Source organism: Oncorhynchus kisutch, linkage group LG18 (genome assembly GCF_002021735.2).
Source record: "Oncorhynchus kisutch isolate 150728-3 linkage group LG18, Okis_V2, whole genome shotgun sequence".
Lineage (NCBI taxonomy): Eukaryota > Metazoa > Chordata > Actinopteri > Salmoniformes > Salmonidae > Oncorhynchus > Oncorhynchus kisutch.
The window spans coordinates 15,047,486-15,073,671 of record NC_034191.2 but is presented as its reverse complement, the minus strand read 5'-3'; the positions used below and the strand labels follow the sequence as shown (position 1 = coordinate 15,073,671).

The following is a 26,186-nucleotide window of genomic DNA, read 5'->3' as shown; positions in this document are numbered from 1 at the left end:
GTTTCACTGCATTAAAGTCCCCAGCTACTAGGAGCTGTGGGGGTTTATTCAATCGTCTACGAATTCTCAGAAGGCAGACCGCCCTCTGGCCCCTTTTTCTCCACCTTCTCTTCACGCAAATCACAGGGATCTGGGTCTGTTCCCGAGACAGCAGTACATCATTCACGTCGGGCTCTTCAGACTCCTTAAAGGAAAAAAATTATTCTGCCAGTCCGTGGTGAGTAATCACAGTACTGATGTCCAGAAGTTACAGTGCCTTGCGAAAGTATTCGGCCCCCTTGAACTTTGCGACCTTTTGCCACATTTCAGGCTTCAAACATAAAGATATAAAACTGTATTTTTTTGTGAAGAATCAACAACAAGTGGGACACAATCATGAAGTGTAACGACATTTATTGGATATTTCAAACTTTTTTAACAAATCAAAAACTGAAAAATTGGGCGTGCAAAATTATTCAGCCCCCTTAAGGTAATACATTGTAGCGCCACCTTTTTCTGCGATTACAGCTGTAAGTCGCTTGGGGTATGTCTCTATCAGTTTTGCACATCGAGAGACTGACATTTTTTCCCATTCCTCCTTGCAAAACAGCTTGAGCTCAGTGAGGTTGGATGGAGAGCATTTGTGAACAGCAGTTTTCAGTTCTTTCCACAGATTCTCGATTGGATTCAGGTCTGGACTTTGACTTGGCCATTCTAACACCTGGATATGTTTATTTTTGAACCATTCCATTGTAGATTTTGCTTTATGTTTTGGATCATTGTCTTGTTGGAAGACAAATCTCCGTCCCAGTCTCAGGTCTTTTGCAGACTCCATCAGGTTTTCTTCCAGAATGGTCCTGTATTTGGCTCCATCCATCTGCCCATCAATTTTAACCATCTTCCCTGTCCCTGCTGAAGAAAAGCTGGCCCAAACCATGATGCTGCCACCACCATGTTTGACAGTGGGGATGGTGTGTTCAGGGTGATGGGCTGTGTTGCTTTTACGCCAAACATAACGTTTTGCATTGTTGCCAAAAAGTTCAATTTTGGTTTCATCTGACCAGAGCACCTTCTTCCACATGTTTGGTGTGTCTCCCAGGTGGCTTGTGGCAAACTTTAAACAACATTTTTTATGGATATCTTTAAGAAATGGCTTTCTTCTTGCCACTCTTCCATAAAGGCCAGATTTGTGCAATATAAGACTGATTGTTGTCCTATGGACAGAGTCTCCCACCTCAGCTGTAGATCTCTGCAGTTCATCCAGAGTGATCATGGGCCTCTTGGCTGCATCTCTGATCAGTCTTCTCCTTGTATGAGCTGAAAGTTTAGAGGGACGGCCAGGTCTTGGTAGATTTGCAGTGGTCTGATACTCCTTCCATTTCAATATTATCGCTTGCACAATGCTCCTTGGGATGTTTAAAGCTTGGGAAATCTTTTTGTATCCAAATCCGGCTTTAAACTTCTTCACAACAGTATCTCGGACCTGCCTGGTGTGTTCCTTGTTCTTCATGATAATCTCTGCGCTTTTAACGGACCTCTGAGACTATCACAGTACAGGTGCATTTATAGGAGACTTGATTACACACAGGTGGATTGTATTTATCATCATTAGTCATTTAGGTCAACATTGGATCATTCAGAATAATTTTGTACGCCCAATTTTTCCGTTTTTGATTTGTTAAAAAAGTTTGAAATATCCAATAAATGCCGTTCCACTTCATGATTGTGTCCCACTTGTTGTTGATTCTTCACAAAAAAATAAAGTTTTATATCTTTATGTTTGAAGCCTGAAATGTGGCAAAAGTTCGCAAAGTTCAATGGGGCCGAATACTTTCGCAAGGCACTGTATTTTCAGTCATAAGAGACGGTAGCAGCAACATTATGTACATTAAGTAAATAAGTAAAAAAATAAGTTGAAAACAACGCAAAGAGACGAACGAGAAAAAAAACTATTGGTTAGGAATACCTAAAACGTCAGCCTTGTTCTACGGCGCCATCTCACAACCCATATTTATGTTTATTTATTTTCCCTTTCGTACTACATCTATTTGGTTTATTCTCGATTCCACTTTCTATGGCAATGTAAACACGTTCCCCTTACCAATAAAACCTTTTGAATTGATAGAGAGAGAGAGAGACAAGGAGAGAGAGAGAGACAGAGAGAGAGAGACAGACAGAGAGAGGGGGAGACAGAGAGAGAGAGGTGGAGACAGAGAGAGAGAGAGAGAGAGAGAGAGAGAGAGAGAGAGAGAGAGAGAGAGAGAGAGAGAGAGACAGAGAGAGGGAGAGAGAGAGAGGCGAGACAGAGGCGGCAGACTGCACTGTCAGAGTGGAGAGGTCATCAATAACGTGAAGACAGGGAGGAAGAATAAAAGAGGTAACAAGGAGACGCAGATCGACGGGTGCTTCATCTTCCGGGGCGCTAATGGTCGTGAGAAGTGCCTGGCTCAGCACTCCTCTCTCTCCTCTCCTCCGCCTGACGCCTCTCTTCCTCCCCTTTCTTCCTCCATCTCACTCCCCCCCCTCCTCCCCTTCTCCTTCTCCTCATCCTCTGGTCCTCTACTCCTCCTCTCGACTGATTCCCCTGTGGCAGCCATGACAGAGTGTCACACATACTAGTTTAATCTGTTGTTCCACTCCTCATCTCCACCAAGTGGGAAAGACACGGAGAAACAAAGATGGATGTGGGGATGAGAAGAGATCAGGGGTCAGTCCCAGCATGTATCTCATTAAGAATACATGGTCTTTACCGCCTGGGATGCACTTCTGCACCCATCTCTCTGCTTCTCTCATTCCTTCACCCCTCTGCACCCCTCTCTCTCTCTGTCTGCCTCTCATTCCTTCACCCCTCTGCACCCCTCTCTCTCTTTGTCTGCCTCTCATTCCTTCACCCCTCTGCACACCTCTCTCTCTCTGTCTGCCTCTCATTCCTTCACCCCTCTGCACCCCTCTCTCTCTCTGTCTGCCTCTCATTCCTTCACCCCTCTGCACCCCTCTCTCTCTCTCTCTGCCTCTCATTCCTTCACCCCTCTGCACACCTCTCTCTCTCTGTCTGCCTGTCATTCCTTCACCCCTCTGCACCCCTCTCTCTCTCTGTCTGCCTCTCATTCCTTCACCCCTCTGCACACCTCTCTCTCTCTGTCTGCCTCTCATTCCTTCACCCCTCTGCACCCCTCTCTCTCTCTGTCTGCCTCTCATTCCTTCACCCCTCTGCACCCCTCTCTCTCTCTGTCTGCCTCTCATTCCTTCACCCCTCTGCACACCTCTCTCTCTCTGTCTGCCTCTCATTCCTTCACCCCTCTGCACCCCTCTCTCTCTCTGTCTGCCTCTCATTCCTTCACCCCTCTGTACACCTCTCTCTCTCTCTGTCTGCCTCTCATTCCTTCACCCCTCTGCACCCCTCTCTCTCTCTGTCTGCCTATCATTCCTTCACCCCTCTGCACCCCTCTCTCTCTCTGTCTGCCTCTCATTCCTTCACCCCTCTGCACCCCTCTCTCTCTCTCTCTGTCTGCCTCTCATTCCTTCACCCCTCTGCACACCTCTCTCTCTCGCTATGTCTGCCTCTCATTCCTTCATCTCTCTGCACACCTCTCTCTCTCACTGTCTGCCACTCATTCCTTCACCCCTCTGCACCCCTCTCTCTCTCTGTCTGCCTCTCTCATTCCTTCACCCCTCTGCACACCTCTCTCTGTCTGCCTCTCTCATTCCTTCACCTCTCTGCACACCTCTCTCTCTCACTGTCTGCCACTCATTCCTTCACCCCTCTGCACACCTCTCTCTGTCTGCCTCTCTCATTCCTTCACCTCTCTGCACACCTCTCTCTCTCACTGTCTGCCACTCATTCCTTCACCCCTCTGCACACCTCTCTCTCACTGTCTGCCACTCATTCCTTCACCCCTCTGCGCACCTCTCTCTGTCTGCCTCTCTCATTCCTCCTCTCTGTTTCTCCTGTCATATCTCAGACATGGAGAAGACTACAGTACTCCAGGTGGAATACATGTTATGTTATTCATACAGTCTTCAGAAACACAGCAGAGCATTTCCCTGGTGAAGATGGGATGAGGAGGTCACAGCTGAGACCCTAGGTCCACTGAGGATAGGATGTGCAGTCTCAGGATATATCAGAGTTTGTGAGTGTGTGTGTGTATGTGTGTGTGTGTGTGTGTGTGTGTGTGTATGTATGTGTGTGTGTGTGTGTGTGTGTGTGTGTGTGTGTGTGTGTGTGTGTGTGTGTGTGTGTGTGTGTGTGTGTGTGTGTGTGTGTGTGTGTGTGTGTGTGTGTGTGTGTGTGTGTGTGTGAGAGAGAGAGAGACTGTGTGTGCATGTGTGTGAGTGTCGTTGGAAGGTCAGTGTGTCAGTTGGGGTCCGTAGAGAATCTCATGATTTATCTGCTCGTAAAAAGCACCTTATCCACGTTTCCTAATTTCTGCTGGCCTTTCCTTTTCCTCACCTAGTTCAGACGTTGGAAAGAGGGACAGGGAAGGTGACTCCAGTATGTGTTATTGAGGCAGATGTCCAGACATCTGCCTCAATGGGAAAGGCTTGGGAAAGGCTCTTCATTTGTGGTGACCATCCAGCAAGAAGATGAGTTGAGAATAGTCAGCAATCTATATGTCTCTGTCGGGCCAGACTGGCGATGTGTGTCAGTGGTGTGTGGTCCAACTTTACTATCCACTGTGTGTCTCTGTCAGGCCAGACTGGCCATGTGTGTCAGTGGTGTGTGGTCCAACTTTACTAGGTGGTTAGGTTTAGAAGTTAGGGTTAGGTGGTTAGGTTTAGAAGTTAGGGTTAGGTGGTTAGGTTTAGAAATTAGGGTTAGGTGGTTAGGTTTAGAAGTTAGGGTTAGGTGGTTAGGTTTAGAAGTTAGGGTTAGGTGGTTAGGTTTAGAAGTTAGGGTTAGGTGGTTAGGTTTAGAAGTTAGGGTTAGGTGGTTAGGTTTAGAAGTTAGAGTTAGGTGGTTAGGTTTAGGGATACAATTAGCATTAGAATTTGGTTTAGGATTAGAAGTTAGGGTTAGGTGGTTAGGGTTAGGTGGTTAGGTTTAGAAGTTAGGGTTAGGTTTAGAAGTTAAGGTTAGGTGGTTAGGATTAGAAGTTAGGGTTAGGTGGTTAGGTTTAGGGATACGATTAGCATTAGAATTTGGGTTAGGTTTAGAAATTAGGGTTAGGTGGTTAGGTTTAGGGATACAATTAGCGTTAGAATTTGGGTTAGGTTTAGAAGTTAAGGTTAGGTGGTTAGGATTAGAAATTAGGGTTAGGTGGTTAGGTTTAGAAGTTAAGGTTAGGTGGTTAGGATTAGAAATTAGGGTTAGGTGGTTAGGTTTAGAAGTTAGGGTTAGGTGGTTAGGTTTAGAAATTAGGGTTAGGTGGTTAGGTTTAGATGTTAGGGTTAGGTGGTTAGGTTTAGAAATTAGGGTTAGGTGGTTAGGTTTAGAAATTAGGGTTAGGTGGTTAGGTTTAGAAATTAGGGTTAGGTGGTTAGGTTTAGAAATTAGGGTTAGGTGGTTAGGATTAGAAGTTATGGTTAGGTGGTTAGGTTTAGAAGTTAAGGATAGGTGGTTAGGTTTAGGGATACGATCAGCGTTAAAACCAACGTGTGTGTGTGTGTGTGTGTGTGTGTGTGTGTGTGTGTGTGTGTGTGTGTGTGTGTGTCTGCGTGCGTGCGTGTAAATCTGCTGTAGATAATAGAACCTCTTTATGGAGCTGAGCTAACCCCAGCAGTACACCGCTGACACATTCATTTTTTTATCAGGGCAAGATATTCGCCTGCTCTCTCCACCTCTCTTATCGCACAATAACATTGTACACTGACTGTCCTGCCTTCTGCCTTTATCCCTCCATCCTCTTTCTTTTATCATTCAGCAGGAGGAAGAGAGCGAGAGACAGAGAGAGAGACACAGAAAGACAGAGAGACACAGAAAGACAGAGAGAGAGACAGGGAGAGACACAGAAAGACACAGAGAGAGAGAGAAACAGAAAGACAGAGAGAGAGACACAGAAAGACAGAGAGAGAGACACAGAAAGACAGAGAGAGAGACACAGAAAGACAGAGAGAGACAGAGAGAGACAGAGAGACAGAGAGAGAGAGACACAGAGAGACAGAGACAGAAAGACAGAGAGAGAGAGAGACAGAGAGAGAGACAGAGAGAGAAACAGAGAGAGACAGAGAGAGAGACAGAGAGAGAGACAGAGAGAGACAGAGAGAGAGACAGAGAGAGAGACAGAGAGAGAGAGAGGTCCCCTACCAGGCCTGATTCCTTTCATGGCCTCGCCCCCTACCCGGCCTGTTCCCCCATCTAGTCTAACCCCCCACCTAGTCTATTTCCCCACCTAGTCTAACCCCCCACCTAGTCTAGCCCCCCACCTGGTCTGACCCCCACCTGGTTTGACCCCCCCACCTGGCTCCTCTCCTCTCCACACTCTCTCTCCCCCAGCTCTATTTTCCTGCTAATTACCTTGCTGTACGACCACAAAATGCTACCTAACGTTTTGCTTAATTGCAGAAGTGGTACATTAGACAATATCAAAGAACCTTTTTAAAAGTCATCCAATCCCATTCCAAACTGCATCTAGAACAAACCCAAGACGTCTGTTTGGTTCATGCTTCATTTGCATTTTTTTAAGGTTACCAAGTGAATGAGGCAGAAAACAAAACAATGGTTGGTTCCTCTCCTTAAACATCCCCTTATCCTCTTTCTCCCTCCCTAGGTCTCTTCTCCTCTCCCCCCGGACCATAACCACCTCCCACCACACGCACTTAGGTTGGACAAGACCAGAGGGGGGCGAGACTGAGTCAAGACCGAGACCAGAGGGGGGTGAGACCGAGTTAAGACCAAGACCAGAGGGGGGTTGAGACCGAGTTAAGACCAAGACCAGAGGGGGGCGAGACCGAGTCAAGACCGAGACCAGAGGGGGGGGCGAGAAAGAGTTAAGACCAAGACCAGAGGGGGGCGAGACTGAGTCAAGACCAAGACCAGAGGGGGGTGAGACCGAGTCAAGACCAAGACCAGAGGGGGGCGAGACCGAGTCAAGACCAAGACTAGAGGGGGGAGAAACCGAGTCAAGACCGAGACCAGAGGGGGGCGAGACCGAGTCAAGACAGAGACCAGAGGGGGGCGAGACCGAGTCAAGACCGAGACCAGAGGGGGGCGAGACCGAGTCAAGACCGAGACCAGAGGGGGGCGAGACTGAGTCAAGACCGAGACCAGAGGGGGGCGAGACCGAGTCAAGACCGAGACCAGAGGGGGGCGAGACCGAGTCAAGACCGAGACCAGAGGGGGGCGAGACCGAGTCAAGACAGAGACCAGAGGGGGGCGAGACCGAGTCAAGACCAAGACCAGGGGGGGGTGAGACTGAGTCAAGACCGAGACCAGAAGGGGGAGACCGAGACAAGACTGAGACAAGAGGGGGGGGCTGAGACCGAGTCAAGAGGGGTGAGACCGAGTCAAGACGAGACAAGAGTGGGGGTGAGACCGAGACAAGAGGGGTGAGACCAAGTCAAGACCGAGACAAGAGTGGGGGTGTGACCGAGACAAGAGGGGTGAGACCGAGTCAAGACCGAGACCAGAAGGGGGAGACCGAGACAAGAGGGGTGAGACTGAGTCAAGACCGAGACAAGAGTGGGGGTGTGACCGAGACAAGAGGGGTGAGACCGAGTCAAGACCGAGACCAGAAGGGGGAGACCGAGACAAGAGGGGTGAGACTGAGTCAAGACCGAGACAAGAGTGGGGGTGTGACCGAGACAAGAGGGGTGAGACCGAGTCAAGACCGAGACCAGAAGGGGGAGACCGAGACAAGAGGGGTGAGACTGAGTCAAGACCGAGACAAGAGTGGGGGTGTGACCGAGACAAGAGGGGTGAGACAAAGTCAAGACTGAGACAAGAGGAGGTGGGGCGAGACCGAGTCAAGACCTAGACCAGGGGGGGGGGATTCTTTAGACATTCAGAATAGTGAAAAAATGCATCCTGGGGGAAAATAGAGCCATTCTACAAATTATTACTAACCCAAACACAGAGGTGACCTCTGGGCCTTGAGAGAAGGGCTAACGATTAAAAAAATAATGATTATAATAATAAAATAATAATGATTATAAATGATGTTCTTATTTAATCTCTTCTGTTTTGTTAGAAAGAAAAGGGTAAGAAAAATAAAGAGATCAAACAACCATGAAAAGGTAGGCTCTCTCTCACTCAGTTATACACATCAACAACATCACAACTGATGCTAACCAGAGCAAAATGAGCTAAAATCTAATGAAGGAACATTAGATAAACCCTCTCAGAGTTTTTCAGCTTGTTGGCTGTCAGAATTGCACTGATAAAAGATGGGGAATTGTCCTTCTGCCTGCCAATGCATGCTTGTCCCAACCAAGCACCAAAGCTAACTGGCTAAAGTTAGCTAGTTGCTAGCTAGTTACTTCCAGACACAAATGAGAGAACACCTCACTCTGACCATTGTACTTCCCATTACAGAGCTGGTTGGGCTGTGTATATGTTATCTAGAGTTCTTGACTAACTGTTACTTTAGAGATTGAGACCAGGTTCTGACACTATTTAACAGGTGTTGAGTGTTTGTAAATTCCTCAGTTATCCTGCGCTGTGTCACACTCAGATGAGAGCAGATAGCCAGAGTGAGTTGTTGTCGAATGCAAGAGATATGCTAACTGAATAACAGTCGTTCAAGTTCTTGCGAGCTAACCAAATGACACCTGCATCTCTAGCTGTGTATAGCCACCGAAAAACGATATGAGGGGAAAAAGTCAGTCACTCAGCCACTCTTCCAATGACATGATATCCTCCTAGCAGCTAGCTAGCTAACGTCCCCAGTTGGTCAACAACATGTTTTGTTTAATATTCTTGTGGGACAACACAACAATAGTTAAACACGTCCCCCCCCCCCCCCCCCCCCCCACACACACACACACACCACACACACACACACACACCAGAATGCTTGAGTCACATCCAACACTCAATTAAAAATACAAGTGTTCATCCTACATGTGAGTATCTGGAGTGGTGCTACATACGAGCGTCTCTCCACCTGAAGAGAGAGAGAGGGGCTAATGAACCTTTTCCTGGGGATCCCAATTGCCCCAGGTGCATCTTGTCACACGCACATATATACATGTATTTTCCCTGCACTAGCGAATGTGTTCAGCGCAGTGACTGAGGCTAGCTTCACTATGATTTATGAACCTGCTCATTGACCCAGTTTATGTTGAAAAGAGAGAACAGTGGTACTGGGAACGCATCCCTCTCTTATCTGCAGTGGTGAGATACATGCAGAGGAGCAGGCCTGGAGTCAGTCTGTGGAAGCATGTCAGGCAGCATTAGATTATCAAAAGCAGAGCGCAAAGATACCCTGCAGGCGCCAATTTACAGAGGCATTTTCTCTCTTTTTGCTAATATTCTAAAGTGTAAGACACTAAACAAAAAGCCATAATGAAATCTGGTGCACCGTTACAGCCAGTGTACTGTATCATTATTGTATATCTATAGGCAAAAATAGAGTCAAGGCCAGTGCATCTATCTATGAGTAGTGTAGCATGGTGTGGTCATTGGGAAATATTGAATATGAGTGATGTGTATGGTTGGCTCCGTGGTTGGAGGCCTAAAGGACATCTATGAGTAGTGTAGCATGGTGTGGTCATTGGGTAATATTGAATATGAGTGATGTGTATGGTTGGCTCCGTGGTTGGAGGCCTAAAGGACATCTATGAGTAGTGTAGCATGGTGTGGTCATTGGGTAATATTGAATATGAGTGGTGTGTATGGTTGGAGGCCTAAAGGACATCTATGAGTAGTGTAGCATGGTGTGGTCATTGGGTAATATTGAATATGAGCGATGTGTATGGTTGGCTCCGTGGTTGGAGGCCTATAGGGCATCTATGAGTAGTGTAGCATGGTGTGGTCATTGGGTAATATTGAATATGAGTGGTGTGTATGGTTGGAGGCCTAAAGGACATCTATGAGTAGTGTAGCATGGTGTGGTCATTGGGTAATATTGAATATGAGCGATGTGTATGGTTGGCTCCATGGTTGGAGGCCTAAAGGGCATCGGTATGGAGTCACCACTGCATCATTTACACTTTGTGGAGTTCAACAATCCAGCTAGGACAACATCTCTAAATGACAAACGGCAGAGTCATGAGGCTAGACTTGCCAAAACTAGTTAACCAATCAAAAATCACCACAATCTAAATGACACTTAATATTCTCCATAACATAAAGTAGCTTAAATCATGAAAGTATGATAATTGAAAGAGATCATCAGGGTCCTTCAACAGTGACATGATCAATGTATATATATTCCCCTCCCTTCTACTTTACCACATTTGTTTTTTGATCCAGGGAATCCCTCCCTCTCCTAAAACAGGTTGGTCATTCCCAGAGGGCAGACGGACACTACAGACAAGTGAGTTTTCTATGGTGACTTTCAATGTTTTCCAATAAATACATCATGATTTGCACGTATAAAATGTGTTCTCATGAATAGTTGCTATAAACAGATGTAACAATAAATATGCAACGATAACATTATCAATGATATGCACCAGGAAGCGATGACCAAATGAATGCACAACGCTAGGCCTTTCCCGACTGCAAACACCAGTTCCAAATGACCATGGAGTAAAGTAGGTGAGCTCTTGGGTATATGAGCACCTGTATACCACACGGGCAAGTAGAACAAACATGTCCTCTGATGTGTGCAGGCATGATGTCACAGAGATATACATGAATGAAATGACTCAGGTGTGTGTATAGGTGCTTCAATACTCTGACCCTATAGGGCACGGTTTAGCCCTGTGACAGGATGTTTGGAGAGCTAAACTCAGTCCATGTACTGGACTGGTCTGGCCAATCTGGCCCATATTAATAATGCAGGGACTCCTTTTTTAGAAGCCTCTTCCTCTCCTCCCCCTCTTCCTCTCCTCCCCCTCTTCCTCTCCTCCCCCTCTCCCTTCCTCTCCTCCCCCTCTCCCTTCCTCTCCTCCCCCCTTCCTCTCCCCCCCCTTCCTCTCCTCCCCCTTCCTCTCCCTCTCCCTTCCTCTCCTCCCCCTTCCTCTCCTCCCCCCTTCCTCTCCCTCTCCCTTCCTCTTCTTCCCCTTCCTCTCCCTCTCCCTTCCTCTCCTCCCCCTTCCTCTCCCTTCCTCTCCTCCCCCTCTCCCTCCCTCTCTTCCCCCTCTTCCCTTTCTTCCTCTCCCCCCCTCTTCCCTCTCTTCCCCCTCTTCCCTTTCTTCCTCTCCTCCGCTAGTCCCTCTCTTCCCCCTCTTCCCTTTCTTCCTCTACTCCCCTCTTCCTCTCTTCCTTTCTTCCTCTCCTCCCCTCTTCCCTTTCTTCCTCTACTCCCCTCTTCCTCTCTTCCTTTCTTCCTCTCCTCCCCTATTCCCTTTCTTCCTCTCCTCCCCTCTTCCCTCTCTTCCCCCTCTTCCCTTTCTTCCTCTACTCCCCTCTTCCTCTCTTCCTTTCTTCCTCTCCTCCCCTCTTCCCTCTCTTCCCCCTCTTCCCTTTCTTCCTCTACTCCCCTCTTCCTCTCTTCCTTTCTTCCTCTCCTCCCCTATTCCCTTTCTTCTTCTCCTCCCCTCTTCCCTCTCTTCCCCCTCTTCCCTTTCTTCCTCTACTCCCCTCTTCCTCTCTTCCTTTCTTCCTCTCCTCCCCTCTTCCCCCTCTTCCCTTTCTTCCTCTACTCCCCTCTTCCTCTCTTCCTTTCTTCCTCTCCTCCCCTCTTCCCTCTCTTCCCTCTAATGCAGCCGTTGGTGGTGTTGAGTGAACGGAGCCCAGTGTGGTGTCCAGAGCTCAGCCATGCTCCTCGACCCAGCAGACACGGTCTTCAATCTGTTTCAGAGCTGCAATTCAATTATCTCACCGGGGTCCTGCTCAACCACTCGTGAGAGAGGTGGGTAGAGGTGCGAGAGAGAGGGGGGAGGGGGGCAGAGGTAGGTTCAATACAGGGGAAGAGGGGGGAAGAGGTGGGTCTAAGGGGGAGGGGGGGGCATCACATATAAAACACATCTGATTTGACATGGATTAAATGTGTGCTAATGCGATTGGCAGCAAGGTTAGAAGCATAGTAGGGATGTAAGGTGATGATAACCCTAATCACTACTGTAAGCCCCTGCAATTGGATTTAGTAGACCCCCAAATCACCTCTCAGCCCCCTCCTCCTCCTATAAGACCTGGCTCTAGTTACCATCCAGAGAATGGAGAAGGCCTGGACTCCATCATTGTCATTTTTCATCTTACATCGATCCATAGATCAAGCTGCTGTCACACTGTTAGCACCTGGGGGCTTCTGGGAAGCCCAGGGGAGGGGCCAGGGGGAGGGGCCAATGGGAGGGGCGGGGACAGGATCAGAGGCGACCACAATAATGACCCTGCAATTCACATAGGACATTTTGCTAACCCTCACTCCCCATCCCCACAGCTACCACAACTGGGGTGGCAGGGTAGCCTAGTGGTTAGAGCGTTGGACTAGTAACCAAAAAGTTGCAAGTTTAAATCCCCGAGCTGACAAGGTACAAATCTGTCGTTCTGCCCCTGAACAGGCAGTTAACCCACTGTTCCTAGACTGTCATTGTAAATAAGAATGTGTTCTTAACTGACTTGCCTAGTTAAATAAAGGTTAAATAAAATAAATTAAAACTGGTCAACCACCCCAGAAAAGGCATGTTGCAACCACCAGCTCCCATAGTCCATATTCCTCACAGACACACACACAAAATCCCATGATTCCTTACATCCAAGGAATCCATACACAATTGTCATCAACATAAGCTGATTTAAATATTCATTTCCTTTATGTATCATCATTCCCCAGTTCCAAGATGGATGGCCATTATTTTCATAAAAAGCGTTGTGCATTGATCAACTGGGGGAGCAGACTTCATGAAAGCCTCCTCTCACTTAAGCTGCCAGTCCAGCCAATTCCCCTACGGCCCCAGTCCAATACTGTTTCACTACTAATGACCTGAAACCTGGCAGCCCAACTCATTCTTTCCTGCCCTATGCACAGCAAGTGGAAGAAGGGTTCAAATTAAAATCATAAAATGAATACCTAATACACAGTTTAGGTCTCTGTGTGTCTAAAGGCATGGTGCACAACAAACATTAATATTCCAGAGAGTTAACTTAAGGAACCGTGGGCCCTGGAACCTTCCACAGAGCCCAGAGGGTGTGTGGACCCTGAGAGTCTCTGTGAGACAGGAGCCCCTCCATGAGAACCTTACTTAGATCCAGTTGGGTGCTCATCTTCAAAGGTAAGCTGATCTTTGGGTCAGCAGCAGCCTGCCAGTCAGTGTCCTCCAGCACAGCACCGGCAGCCCATATCAAATGTCCATCGGGAGATTTAATCTGTGGTTGTTGCTCCACCCTCCCACCCACTATCCCTCTGAGGTAGCTCTGCCCTGGCATCATCCAGCTCCCTGTAGTCTGGCAGTTGGACAAGTCCAACTCAAATGGCTGCCAGATCCCTCACTAACCTCATAGACCTCAAACACCATGATCCCTCCCCTGGGATAGAACGTCTATCACATCCCCACAATTATGTCTACTCAAAATACAACACAATTCTGTGTAATCATCTCTTCAAAATATATGCCAAAAACAATGAAGACACAGATCAAACATTCTCTTAAAAGTAGACCTCACCCACTCTTAGCTTGGGTTTAATGCATAGAGGATTTCTCCAGCTCTTTCAGACACTCAGAAACAAGAAGATGAAAAAAACACTAGCATGTCATGTAATTACAGAGTCTATTCGTTCTATTAAAGGTACTCTGATCCCCCCCCCCCCTCGGCTTGAAATTATTTTCAGAACAAACACAGTGCAATTTCCTGTAGTTCACAAAGACAAATTGTATTCTTCTGAAATAATAGCATTATTAAATGTTGGCAGAAAACCACGATGCCCAACAACAAGACAATGTTTTATGTCTCAGTCTGTCTTGAGGCTTTAAATGTAAACCCTGTCATTCCTTCTGGAGGGCAAGGGACAAACAACCTCTGTCTGCTTTTTCCATCAGTAAGGTTGGTAAGGGAAATCATTCTACCCATAAAAACATGGAGAGCAACATAAACAACCTAAGAGGACAAATGAGAAAAATAACTAAATGTTATGTAGTTAATTGTTGACTCACATGCTACTTCCAAGGACGCATTGCGACTGACGGCTTCTCCCAGGTAGTTGCGGGCGACGCAGACGTAGGAGCCCTCATCCGGTTTGGAGCGTCGTCCGTGGACGATCCGTAGAAAGAAGAGGGAGCCGCTGGGCAGCAGCATGCGGTGAGACCGCGGGTCATCTTTGTCCGTTTCCACCCGCTCCCCGTCCTTGTACCACTCCACCGTGGGGCTGGGCCGCCCCTCTGCCTTGCAGTTGAGGGTGGCCGGCTCCCCTTTGGACACGATCAAGTCAGAGGGGTGCTCCGCGATCCGGGGTTGGGAGTCCTCCTGACGCAGACGGGATCCTGGGAAGAGAACAGAAGAAAGAAAGGAGGTGAAGAACACCACAACATGAACAGTAGACATAATATGCTTTTAACAGCTCACTGTTTTCCTGAAACTAGATTTCTTCATTCTAGCATTCTCAACTCTCTCATACAGTATAAACATCACTTAGAGGCAGGAAGAGACTATTGAAGATGATCCTATTAGCATCCATTCAACTACCATAGCTATAGGTTCTTCTGCTTGTTTGTTCTGTCTTTCCACCTCATCAGGTGATAGGAGGACCACCAGTCCAACCACCAGTCTAACCACCAGTCTAACCACCAGTCCAACACCAGCCATCTGCTCCTCTCAACCATACATTTAAGGCCTATTGGGTAATTGGACCCAAGAGTGAACAGAGTATGGCGGAGACAGCATACATCTGAACCCCAGCTACACACACACACACACACACACACACACACACACACACACACACATAAAAACACACATTCACAAAGGGGAGAGAAGGGGGGGCATTGTGGACACAGCCACAAACAAAAGTATATCTGTCCCCCCACTGTCAGAGGTCTGTCTTTGTGTAATGTGACTGTTCCGTAGGCTGGGTCTGGGTCTGGTGGGCCAGGGCTGGGTCTGGGGGGCCAGGGCTGGGTCTGGGTCTGGGGCCAGGGCTGGGTCTGGGTCTGGGGGGCCAGGGCTGGGTCTGGGTCTGGGGCCAGGGCCAGGGCCAGGGCTGGGTCTGGGGCCAGGGCTGGGTATGGGGCCAGGACTGGGTCTGGGGGGCCAGGGCTGGGTCTGGGGCCAGGGCTGGGTCTGGGGCCAGGGCTGGGTATGGGGCCAGGACTGGGTCTGGGGGGCCAGGGCTGGGTCTGGGTCTGGGGGGCTAGGGTTGGGTCTGGGGCCAGGGCTGGGTCTGGGGGGCCAGGGCTGGGTCTGTTAAAATGCGATTCCCCTGAGGTTCAGAACATGGCCTCTTCCTTTATTGTGAGTCTAACACTGGGCCAGGGCTGTGAGTCTGGCCACTATGATAATGCTGCCCCAGCCCAGTCTCAGTGCCATGTGTGTCTCTCTGTGACCAAGTCTAAACCCTGCAGATATTTGCATCACTGAGGCCCTGCAAAAGCTCCAGACAAAAGAGTTTGATCCACCACCAAACCACCAAACCGTCACACATGCAGTCCTGGAGCACAACGAACAGGGCTTTACTCTGCCAAATATTTACTTTGTATTGTCCTCTGCCTTCCGAATCCTATCCAACACCCCCATCTAAAACTCTATTCTTGCTGGCAGCAAAATGTTGATCAATAAATGCAGGATGTATTGTTACGAGCCACCTCCCAGTCAATGAAAAATATAACGCAATACACTGCAGTTAATAGTCTTGACGGAGCAGAAAGGATGGTGTTTGGCAGTGTGCAGTGTAAGACTGCAGTGTCAGGTGTGTGAGGGTACAAGGCTATGCCCTTCCCTGGGGGCAGTGGTGTAGGTGTGAGTCGGTGAGGTACTGTAGAGAGGAGCAGTGTACTGTCCACACAGCCCATTGTGCTTTCCTTCCTTCCTTCCTTCCTTCCTGCCTGCCTGCCTGCCTGCCTACCTGTGTCAGGGCTAACTGCAGTTAGACATACATTAGTCACAGCACATCAGTCGATTTTTTGCTCTTTATTAAGCTGGATGGGCACATGTTCCACTCCCTGTCCCACCTCGTTCCCTGGGGGTAGGGGAACACACTGTACCCCAGCCCTGTCCTCTGCTACAGGGACACACTGTACCCCAGCCCTGTCCTCTGCTACAGGGACATACTGTACCCCAGCCCTGTCCTCTGCTACAGGGACATACTGTACCCCAGCCCTGTCCTCTGCTACAGGGACACACTGTACCCCAGCCCTGTCCTCTGCTACAAGGACTCACTATACCCCAGCCCTGTCCTCTGCTACAGGGACACACTGTACCCCAGCCCTGTCCTCTGCTACAAGGACTCACTATACCCCAGCCCTGTCCTCTGCTACAGGGACACACTTTACCCCAGCCCTGTCCTCTGCTACAGGGACACACTTTACCCCAGCCTGGTTCACTGTGACCTACAAGGACACACTTTTAGCCCTGTCTGGTCCACTTTAACAAAGACACACTGAGAGAGAAACCTGCCATTCAGCGATAAAACACTTCAAACACCTGTGTGTGTTCGTCTTAGCAGGGGTCAGGCAGATCAGACAGTGGTGTATTGACCCCAGAACAGGGCCGTTGTCTGTTCCTCTCTCCACCTAATTTGGGCTAATTCCCTCCATTTCCCTGACATTGATTAGCGATCAGGCCTGGTGGCCAGGGCCTAAGTGGGGCCACAGACAGGGGCTTGTAGGGGAGGGGGTAGGGAGGCACAATCAGCTCCTGGTGTCCATCTTCCATTGATCTAATCTCCATGGATTTGTGTAGCTGCTTCACTATACATCTGCTATTGGTTCTGAAAGGAGAAAATCCATGCCAGCCATTTGCTTTTTCTATTCAATAACGGAACTACTCTCCCCTGGCTCTCGTTCGCTTGCTTTTCCCACCTATTCCTCCATTGGCAGTATTCGGGAAGGTAAGCACAAATTCAGACGAGCCTTGCAGCCAGTGTCTCTGACAGTGTTGGTGGGTACGGGTTCAGGTTAGTATTGTGGTGCTAAGTGAGTTAACGAATGCAGTACTAATTAACATGATGACATAGATAAATGGAGGGTTGAGATAAGGACTTGGGGACCCTCTCCCCCAGATGGAGTGTCAACAACACATTCATTCCGATCTCATTGGAGCATCTGCTTCCCCCACAATCCACTGGGTCCACAGTAGCTCTACGCCCAAACCAACGCCCAGGCTCCACATCGAATCTGCCATGACTCGATTCAGTCTAATTTATTTTAATCCAATTTGTTTTCCAATCTACTGCCTTCTAATTACTTAAACCTTCAGTCTCCATCTGCTCTCCTGTTTCCTGTGGAAATTTACACAGCAGATGCATCCACAATTGTCCTTTTCCTGCCAGGCAAACCAGAGCTGTGTAGATGGAAGGGGAGAGGGGCAAACGTGACTTGTCAGACTGACCTTCCTGTCTAGAGGAGGTTGGTTAGGCTACTATATATTCATACAGCAGTAAAACTGATGCTACCGCAATGAATCTGTCCATCTACATGTAAATGAAACAGTTGATAGGAAAATTGCTAAACATTTAACACCTGTGAAATGATGCCATCTGACACAGCTGAGTAACCCCAGTGAACACACACACACACACACACACACACACACACACACACACACACACACACACACACACACACACACACACACACACACACACACACACACACACACACACACACACACAGTGATGTCCCCTAGCATCACTGTCCCCTGGCTCCCTTCCTCCCTATGTGATACCCCAGCCACAGCTGGACCCAGAGACAGAGAGGAAGTGAAAGGCTAATGCATCTTCCCATCAGCCACTAGGCCATACAGCTCACCAGCCTCCTGACTCACAGGAGAGCGAGTCAATTTGCGCCTCCTATTGGTTCTCCTTTCTCACAACCTTTATGGTAAATATGCTTTCTGTTGCCCTCTTAATGTGATCATTGGTGCTGTGCAATGAAGTGCTCTCTGAGCTGAGGTGAGTGCACTTCACAGAGTCTCAGGGCACACGTTCCAATCAAACGGCTGTCTTTTCCCTGCTAGGCAATAACACCACCACCGTGGCGCGCTGGGCCGAGCAGCCAGGCATCCAATCCTCAACTAAAGACCAGGGGGCAAACAAAGAAGCACAGAGGAGAGGGAGGGGATGATATGAGGGATGATATGAGGGATGATATGAGGGATGACTGCACCCACTGCCTTATCTTTTGTGTTTTTACTCAAGGGGCTTGACCAAGATTGGGAACAGTCCTTAGATGCTGTTGTAGTGGTCTGAATACCTCTGTGTCTTTTTCTTGTGGCTCAGATCTAGCAGGGCCTTTCTTCAACATAGATGTGTTAGCAAAACATCTATTGACTGCCAAGAAGTCATAAACCGAATCATTAAAACAAATCCCAGAAAACACATTGACACATAAAAACCTCCAACACACTGACATTTGTTATGAGAAGTTTTGACATTCTCATTTTGGAGCCAGAATGTTATCGCTGTTTGGCCAAAGCCTGACTATAAACACCTGTTTAACTGCATGTGTGTTTGAACTCCTTCTCCTCTCTCACTGCCATGGATAGAGGAGGCTATAATAGTAGCATCATATCTCCCCACACAGTGACCACACAAGAAGCAGCTCTCTATCTATTATCTTTAGCACACATGTATTCATATGTAGACCAGAAGGTTGGGCCTTTGATCATCTTGTTGTCATAATTTTTATTAGCTCCCAGGAGAATTCACAGCTCACCGACCAAATCAATACCCGCAACTGTCTCCTCCAGGGCAGGAAAGAAGGGCTCCCCAAAGAGACATCAGTTATTCTGCCAACAGTCAGGAGAGTGTGCAGATCACAGGTATCCAAGGGCAACCTCAGACCCAAGCGTTGCGGTGTTCCAGTCACTGAAGCCCCATAAACCACCAGATAGAAACCCTGGCAGAGACTCCATCAGCTATGGGGTTAGGACTGAAGATGTGCACACATTTAGAATGAGGCATCCATTCTGCATGAGATGTTAGCTGAATGTGAACGAATGCAAAATGTATACATTAAACAAATATACATACATATATATATACACATAGATACATACATATATATATACACATAGATACATACATACATACATACATACATACATACATACATACATACATACATACATACATACATACATACATACATACATACATACATACATATATATATACACATAGATACATACATACATACATATATATATACACATAGATACATACATACATACATACATACATACATACATACATACATACATACATACATACATACATACATACATATATATATACACATAGATACATACATACGTACATACATACATACGTACATACATATATTTATTAAATATGTATTGTCTAATCTTGGTTGTCTACTCTGTATATCTCTCCCTCCTCTCCCTGTACCTTCATTCTCTCTCCTTCTCCCTCTCTGTCCCGCCTGTGTCCTGTCCCTGGTGTGTAGGGTGACAGGGCCATATCTGTCATGTCATCAGAGGGGGATGTGAGCAGGTAGTCGGGGGAAACTGGGGGTGGCGATAGGATGATGTTACTGGTCGCCTCACGCCTCCGTGCTGGCCTGCCGTGTCACCCCGCACATGGCCCTCTCAGCCCCCTCTGCTACCCAGATTCATCTTCTTTAGGGGCGCTGTCAGTGGCGTCACACCACACTGGCCCTAACACAGTCACCCAGACACCAGGGCTGTGACGATACCAGTAGTTTAACCAGAGTTACCTTCCCAAGTTTCTCCATGGCAAAAATGAAAACACGAAGCAGACCAACAATCTCCTTGGTCCTTTAAAAACCTGCTGTATGTAAAATGATATGAGCTATAGCATGGAAAACAGGGCTGTTTCCTAAAGAAGTTCGATCTGATTCTTGTTTTGTTTCCTTTCTGGCCCTACCAGACACAGCTCATCTCTAGGAGACACCCATACATAACACAGCAACTTATCTCAGAGAACACATTAACCTGTTATCTCCTCTGGAATCTGACCTATCCTACAGGTTCTAACACATCAACCTGTTATCTCCTCTGGAATCTGACCTATCCTACAGGTTCTAACACATCAACATGTTATCTCCTCTGGAATCTGACCTATCCTACAGGTTCTAACACATCAACCTGTTATCTCCTCTGGAATCTGACCTATCCTACAGGTTCTAACACATCAACCTGTTATCTCCTCTGGAATCTGACCTATCCTACAGGTTCTAACACATCAACCTGTTATCTCCTCTGGAATCTGACCTATCCTATAGGTTCTAACACATCAACCTGTTATCTCCTCTGGAATCTGACCTATCCTACAGGTTCTAACACATCAACCTGTTATCTCCTCTGGAATCTGACCTATCCTACAGGTTCTAACACATCAACCTGTTATCCCCTCTGGAATCTGCCCTATCCTACAGGTTCTAACACATCAACCTGTTATCCCCTCTGGAATCTGACCTATCCTACAGGTTCTAACACATCAACCTGTTATCTCCTCTGGAATCTGACCTATCCTACAGGTTCTAACACATCAACCTGTTATCCCCTCTGGAATCTGCCCTATCCTACAGGTTCTAACACATCAACCTGTTATCCCCTCTGGAATCTGACCTATCCTACAGGTTCTAACACATCAACCTGTTATCTCCTCTGGAATCTGACCTATCCTACAGGTTCTAACACATCAACCTGTTATCCCCTCTGGAATCTGACCTATCCTACAGGTTCTAACACATCAATCTGTTATCTCCTCTGGAATCTGACCTATCCTACAGGTTCTAACACATCAACCTGTTATCTCCTCTGGAATCTGCCCTATCCTACAGGTTCTAACTAACCAACCCCTGAAGACTGGAATCGGACCTATCCTATAGGTTCTAACACATCAACCTGTTATCTCCTCTGGAATCTGACCTATGCTACAGGTTCTAACTAACCAACCCCTGAAGACTGGAATCTGACCTATCCTACAGGTTCTAACTAACCAACCCCTGAAGACTGGAATACAACCACATCCTCTCCAGAGAGAGAGATAGCTGGCTGGCTGCCAGTGAGCTCACAGGTGCAAAGCAGATTCCAGTTCCATCAACTGCAGTGAAGGCAGGAAGAGAGGCAGGAAGACAGGCAGGAAGAGAGGCAGGCAGGAAGAGAGGCAGGTAGGCAGGAAGAGAGGCAGGCAGGAAGAGAGGCAGGTAGGCAGGAAGAGAGGCAGGCAGGAAGAGAGGCAGGCAGGAAGAGAGGCAGGTAGGCAGGAAGAGAGGCAGGCAGGAAGAGAGGCAGGTAGGCAGGAAGAGAGGCAGGCAGGAAGAGAGGCAGGCAGGAAGAGAGGCAGGAAGAGAGGCAGGCAGGAAGAGAGGCAGGTAGGAAGAGAGGCAGGTAGGCAGGAAGAGAGGCAGGCAGGCAGGAAAAGAGGCAGGTAGGAAGAGAGGCAGGCAGGAAGAGAGGCAGGCAGGAAGAGAGGCAGGAAGAGAGGCAGGCATGAATAGAGGCAGGCAGGAAGAGAGGCAGGTAGGCAGGAAGAGAGGCAGGCAGGCAGGAAGAGAGGCAGGTAGGAAGAGAGGCAGGCAGGAAGAGAGGCAGGCAGGCAGGAAGAGAGGCAGGCAGGCAGGAAGAGAGGCAGGCAGGCAGGCAGGAAGAGAGGCAGGCAGGCAGGCAGGAAGAGAGGCAGGCAGGCAGAGACTCTGCACTCTGCCTGAGCCCATCACTGTTAGGTGCTATACACTGAAAGCACACACTTGACTGTCAGGGTAATTCCAGGAGCTGCCCCAAACCCAAACCTTCCACTGCACATGCTCTCTCTGACTGTAACAATGATCAGACTGCATTGGGCAGCCATGTCTTATTGACTTTGTGTCTGTTCTGTGTATTTATCATTTTCCTCCCCTGCAGTTACAGTATATAAATAGATACTTGAGGGAAAGAGAATATCAGATTCTACAGCAATGGGCCAGGCTGATTCAGGCTGATTCACATACCCTGCATTTCATGTAGCTGCTATTCTCTCTCTATCTGTCTCTGCCTCTCTCTGCCTCTCTCTGCCTCTCTCTCCAAAATCATCCATCTCTCTGCCACTCTCTCCAAAATCATACATCTCTCTGCCACTCTCTCCAAAATCATCCATCTCTCTTTCTCTCGTTCTCTTATTTCCTGTTCCTCAATCTCTTCCTCAGTTCCCATCAACAGTGTGTTGCTGTCTCTTCCTCAAGGAGACGGCCTGTCAAAGCAGAGCTGAGAGTGCTGACTTGAAATGAGGGAATAAAGAGGAGAGGAAGAAAAGAGGGGAACATTTGGGCTGTGCGTGGTTGTCTGGCAGTGTGTCGATGGGGGTGGTGTTCTCTCTCTCTCTCTCTCTCTCTCTCTCTCTCTCTCTCTCTCTCTCTCTCTCTCTCTCTCTCTCTCTCTCTCTCTCTCCCTCCCTTCCTCCCTCCCTGTTGTAGCTGATTAGTGTGAGGAATCTGGCCCTGTTCTCTGTGGGGCTGTCAGGGCGTTGGCAGGGACACTGAACTGTGTGATGCAGATGAAATGATTTCCAATGTGAGGCCCAGTCAAGCATACAGCCCACTACTACCCCCTCCCAGTGCTGGTCCCTCCCTCCCCTCCTGCAGAGTGGCCCTGTGCCTGGTCATTTGTCTGTCGGGCTCTGCGCTGCACAGCCATAAACTCACCAGTACAGTACACACTTCAAACTCTCCAATGGTGTCGTGTGCTGCTGCATTACAGTGCAGTCAGGAAGTATTCACACCCCTTGACCTTTTCCACATGTTGTTGTGATATTGCCAACATTTATAATGGCTTAGATTGAGATGTTGTGTCACTGGCCTACACGGGATACCCCGTACTGTCAATGTGGAATTATGTTTGGGATTTTTTTTATACAAAGTAATAAAAACTGAAAAACTAAAATGTCTTGAGTCAATAAGTATTCAACCCCCTTTGTTATGGCCTGAATAAGTTCAGGAGTAAAAATGTGCTTAACAAGTTACATAATAACATGGACTCACTCTGTGTGCAATAATAGTGTTTAACATGAGAATGACTACCTCATCTCTATACCCCACACATTCAAATGATCTGTAACGTCCCTCAGTCGAGCAGTGCATTTCAAATACAGACTCAAGCCCAAAGACCAGGGAGGTTTTCCAATGCCTCGCAAAGAAGGGCACCCATTGGTTGATGGGAGAAAAGCGTCCTTCCTATCTCAGTTGCCGGGGAGGAAGGAAACCGCTCAGGGATTTCACCATGAGGCCTATGGTGTCTTTAAAACAGTTTCATGGCTGTGATAGGAGAAAACTGAGGATCAAGAACATTGTAGTTACTCCACAATACTAACCTAATTGACAGAGTGAAAAGAAAGAAGAAAAATATTCCAAAACATGCATCCTGCTTGCAAAGAGGCACTAAAGTAATACTGAAAAAAATGTCCTGATTACAAAATGTTATGTTGGTGACAATTTCAATACAAAACATCACTGAGTAGCACTTTCCATATTTTTAAGCATAGTGGTGGCTGCATCATGTTATGGGTATGCTTGTAATCATTATGGACTGGTGAGTTTTTCTGGATAAAAATAAACGGAATGGAGCTAAGTAAAGGCAGAATCCTCAAGGAAAACCTGGTTTAGTCTGCTTTCCACCAGACATGGGATATTCATTCACCTTTCAGCAGCACAATACTTTAAAACACAAGGGCAAATCTACACTGGAGATGCTTATCAAGAAGACTGTGAATGGCCCTGAGAGGACGAGTTACAGTTTTGACTTAAATCTATGGCAAGACCTGAAAATGGTTGTCTAGCAATGATCAACAACCAATTTGACAGGGATTGAATAATTTTGAAAAGAATAATGGGCAAATGTTGCACAATCCAGGTGTGGAAAGCTGTTAGAGACGTACCCAGAACAACTCACAGCTGTATTCGCCGATGCTTCTACAAAGTTTTGACTCAGGGATGTGAATACTTATATAAATGAGATATTTCTGTATTATTCTTTTTAAGAAATTTGCGAAAGTGTCTGAGATTATTTTCTTTTAAAGACATATCTATATATATAGATATACTGTATATATAATACATGTTAAAATGAGGCAGTAACACAACAAAATGTGGGATAAGTTAAGGGGTGTGAATACTGTCAGAAGGCACCGCATGTACTCACCCTTCTGAAACGGATATTCAAAACATATACTATCTGGGTTTACTTTGTATGAATGTGTTGCATGCATCGCACCAGAAAATACATCTGCAGATGTGCATGGGTGACTATAGGCTGGGATTTTGCTGTGTGTGTGTGTGTGTGTGTGTGTGTGTGTGTGTGTGTGTGTGTGTGTGTGTGTGTGTGTGTGTGTGTGTGTGTGTGTGTGTGTGTGTGTGTGTGTGTGTGTGTGCTTGTGTGTGTGTGTGAGTAATGTTTACTTTGCTGTGTTAATGGTGTGTGCATGTGTGTGTGCAGGAGCAGGTGGCCTCAATTGTTTAGCCAATTCCTCACTTTCAGGTGCTGGGCTTTTCTAAACAGCTCCTACCTACCGAGGGGAGAGCAATGAAATGAATAGCACCAATTGATTCTCCCTCAAGCATTGTAATCTCTTTACTCTCTCCACCTGTATTGCATTGCTGAGCAGAGCAGGGATGAGCAGAGCAGGGATGAGCAGAGCAGGGCTGAGCAGAGCAGGGATGAGCAGAGCAGGGCTGAGCAGAGCAGGGATGAGCAGAGCAGGGCTGAGCAGAGCAGGGCAGAGCTGAGCTGAGCAGAGCTGAGCAGGGCAGAGCTGAGCAGAACAGGGCTGAGCAGAGCTGAGCAGAGCAGGGATGAGCAGAGCAGAGCAGGGCAGAGCTGAGCTGAGCAGAGCTGAGCAGGGCAGAGCTGAGCAGAACAGGGCTGAGCAGAGCAGGGATGAGCAGAGCAGGGCTGAGCAGAGCTGAGCAGGGCAGAGCTGAGCAGAACAGGGCTGAGCAGAGCAGGGATGAGCAGAGCTGAGCAGAGCAGGGCTGAGCAGAGCTGAGCAGAGCAGGGCTGAGCAGAGCAGGGCTGAGCAGAGCAGAGCTGAGCAGAGCAGGGATGAGCAGAGCTGAGCAGAGCAGGGATGAGCAGAGCAGAGCTGAGCAGAGCAGGGCTGAGGAGAGCTGAGCAGAGCTGAGCAGGGCAGAGCTGAGCAGAACAGGGCTGAGCAGAGCAGAGCTGAGCAGATCAGAGCTGAGCAGAGCAGGGCTGAGCAGAGCAAAGCAGAGCTGAGCAGAGCAGAGCTGAGCAGAGCAGGGCTGAGCAGAGCAGAGCTGAGCAGAGCAGGGCTGAGCAGAGCAGGGATGTGCAGAGCTGAGCAGAGCAGGGCTGAGCAGAGCTGAGCAGAGCAGGGATGAGCAGAGCTGAGCAGAGCAGGGCTGAGCAGAGCAGGGCTGAGCAGAGCAGAGCAGAGCAGAACAGGGCTGAGCAGAGCAGAGCAGAACAGGGCTGAGCAGAGCAGGGCTGAGCAGAGCAGGGCTGAGCAGAGCAGAGCTGAGCAGAACAGGGCTGAGCAGAGCAGGGCTGAGCAGAGCAGGGCTGAGCAGAGCTGAGCAGAACAGGGCTGAGCAGAGCAGGGCTGAGCAGAGCAGGGCTGAGCAGAGCAGAGCTGAGCAGAACAGGGCTGAGCAGAGCAGGGCTGAGCAGAACAGGGCTGAGCAGAGCAGGGCTGAGCAGAGCAGAGCAGAACTGAGCAGGGCTGAGCAGAGCAGAGCTGAGCAGAGCAGAACAGGGCTGAGCAGAGCAGGGCAAAGCAGAGCAGAGCTGAGCAGAGCAATGATGAGCTGAGCTGAGCAGAGGGGAGAAGAGGAGGGGAGTGAAGGAGGAGGGAAGGAGATGGAGGAGAGGAGGAGGGGAGGAGCGGAGGGAGGATGGGAGAAGCAGCCACAGCCACATCCAGGCGGCTGTGATACACAGTGTTGAGAGATGAGTTGATAATTGGAGGTGTGCCTGGGGACCTGACCTGTACTAAACAAACACAGCAATCTGTCAGGCCGCAGGTAATGAAACCTGCCTTAGCCATGGACCACAGGCCTCTTCCGTGATAGACTACTGTATAAGGTGGAGAGTGCAA

At 48.2% G+C, this 26,186-nt stretch overlaps 1 protein-coding gene across 7 annotated transcripts in view; it reads right to left on the bottom strand.

Moving 5' to 3' along the window:
- The window catches only part of LOC109904894 (roundabout homolog 2-like), a 390,578-nt gene that overhangs the window by 352,753 nt on the left and 11,639 nt on the right, over nucleotides 1-26,186 (bottom strand). For all 7 annotated transcript variants that reach the window (XM_031795440.1, XM_031795444.1, XM_031795443.1 and 4 more), the window contains exon 2: nucleotides 14,116-14,442. In XM_031795440.1, the coding sequence (XP_031651300.1) occupies nucleotides 14,116-14,442 (327 nt within the window). The remainder of the gene's footprint in view (nucleotides 1-14,115; nucleotides 14,443-26,186) is intronic.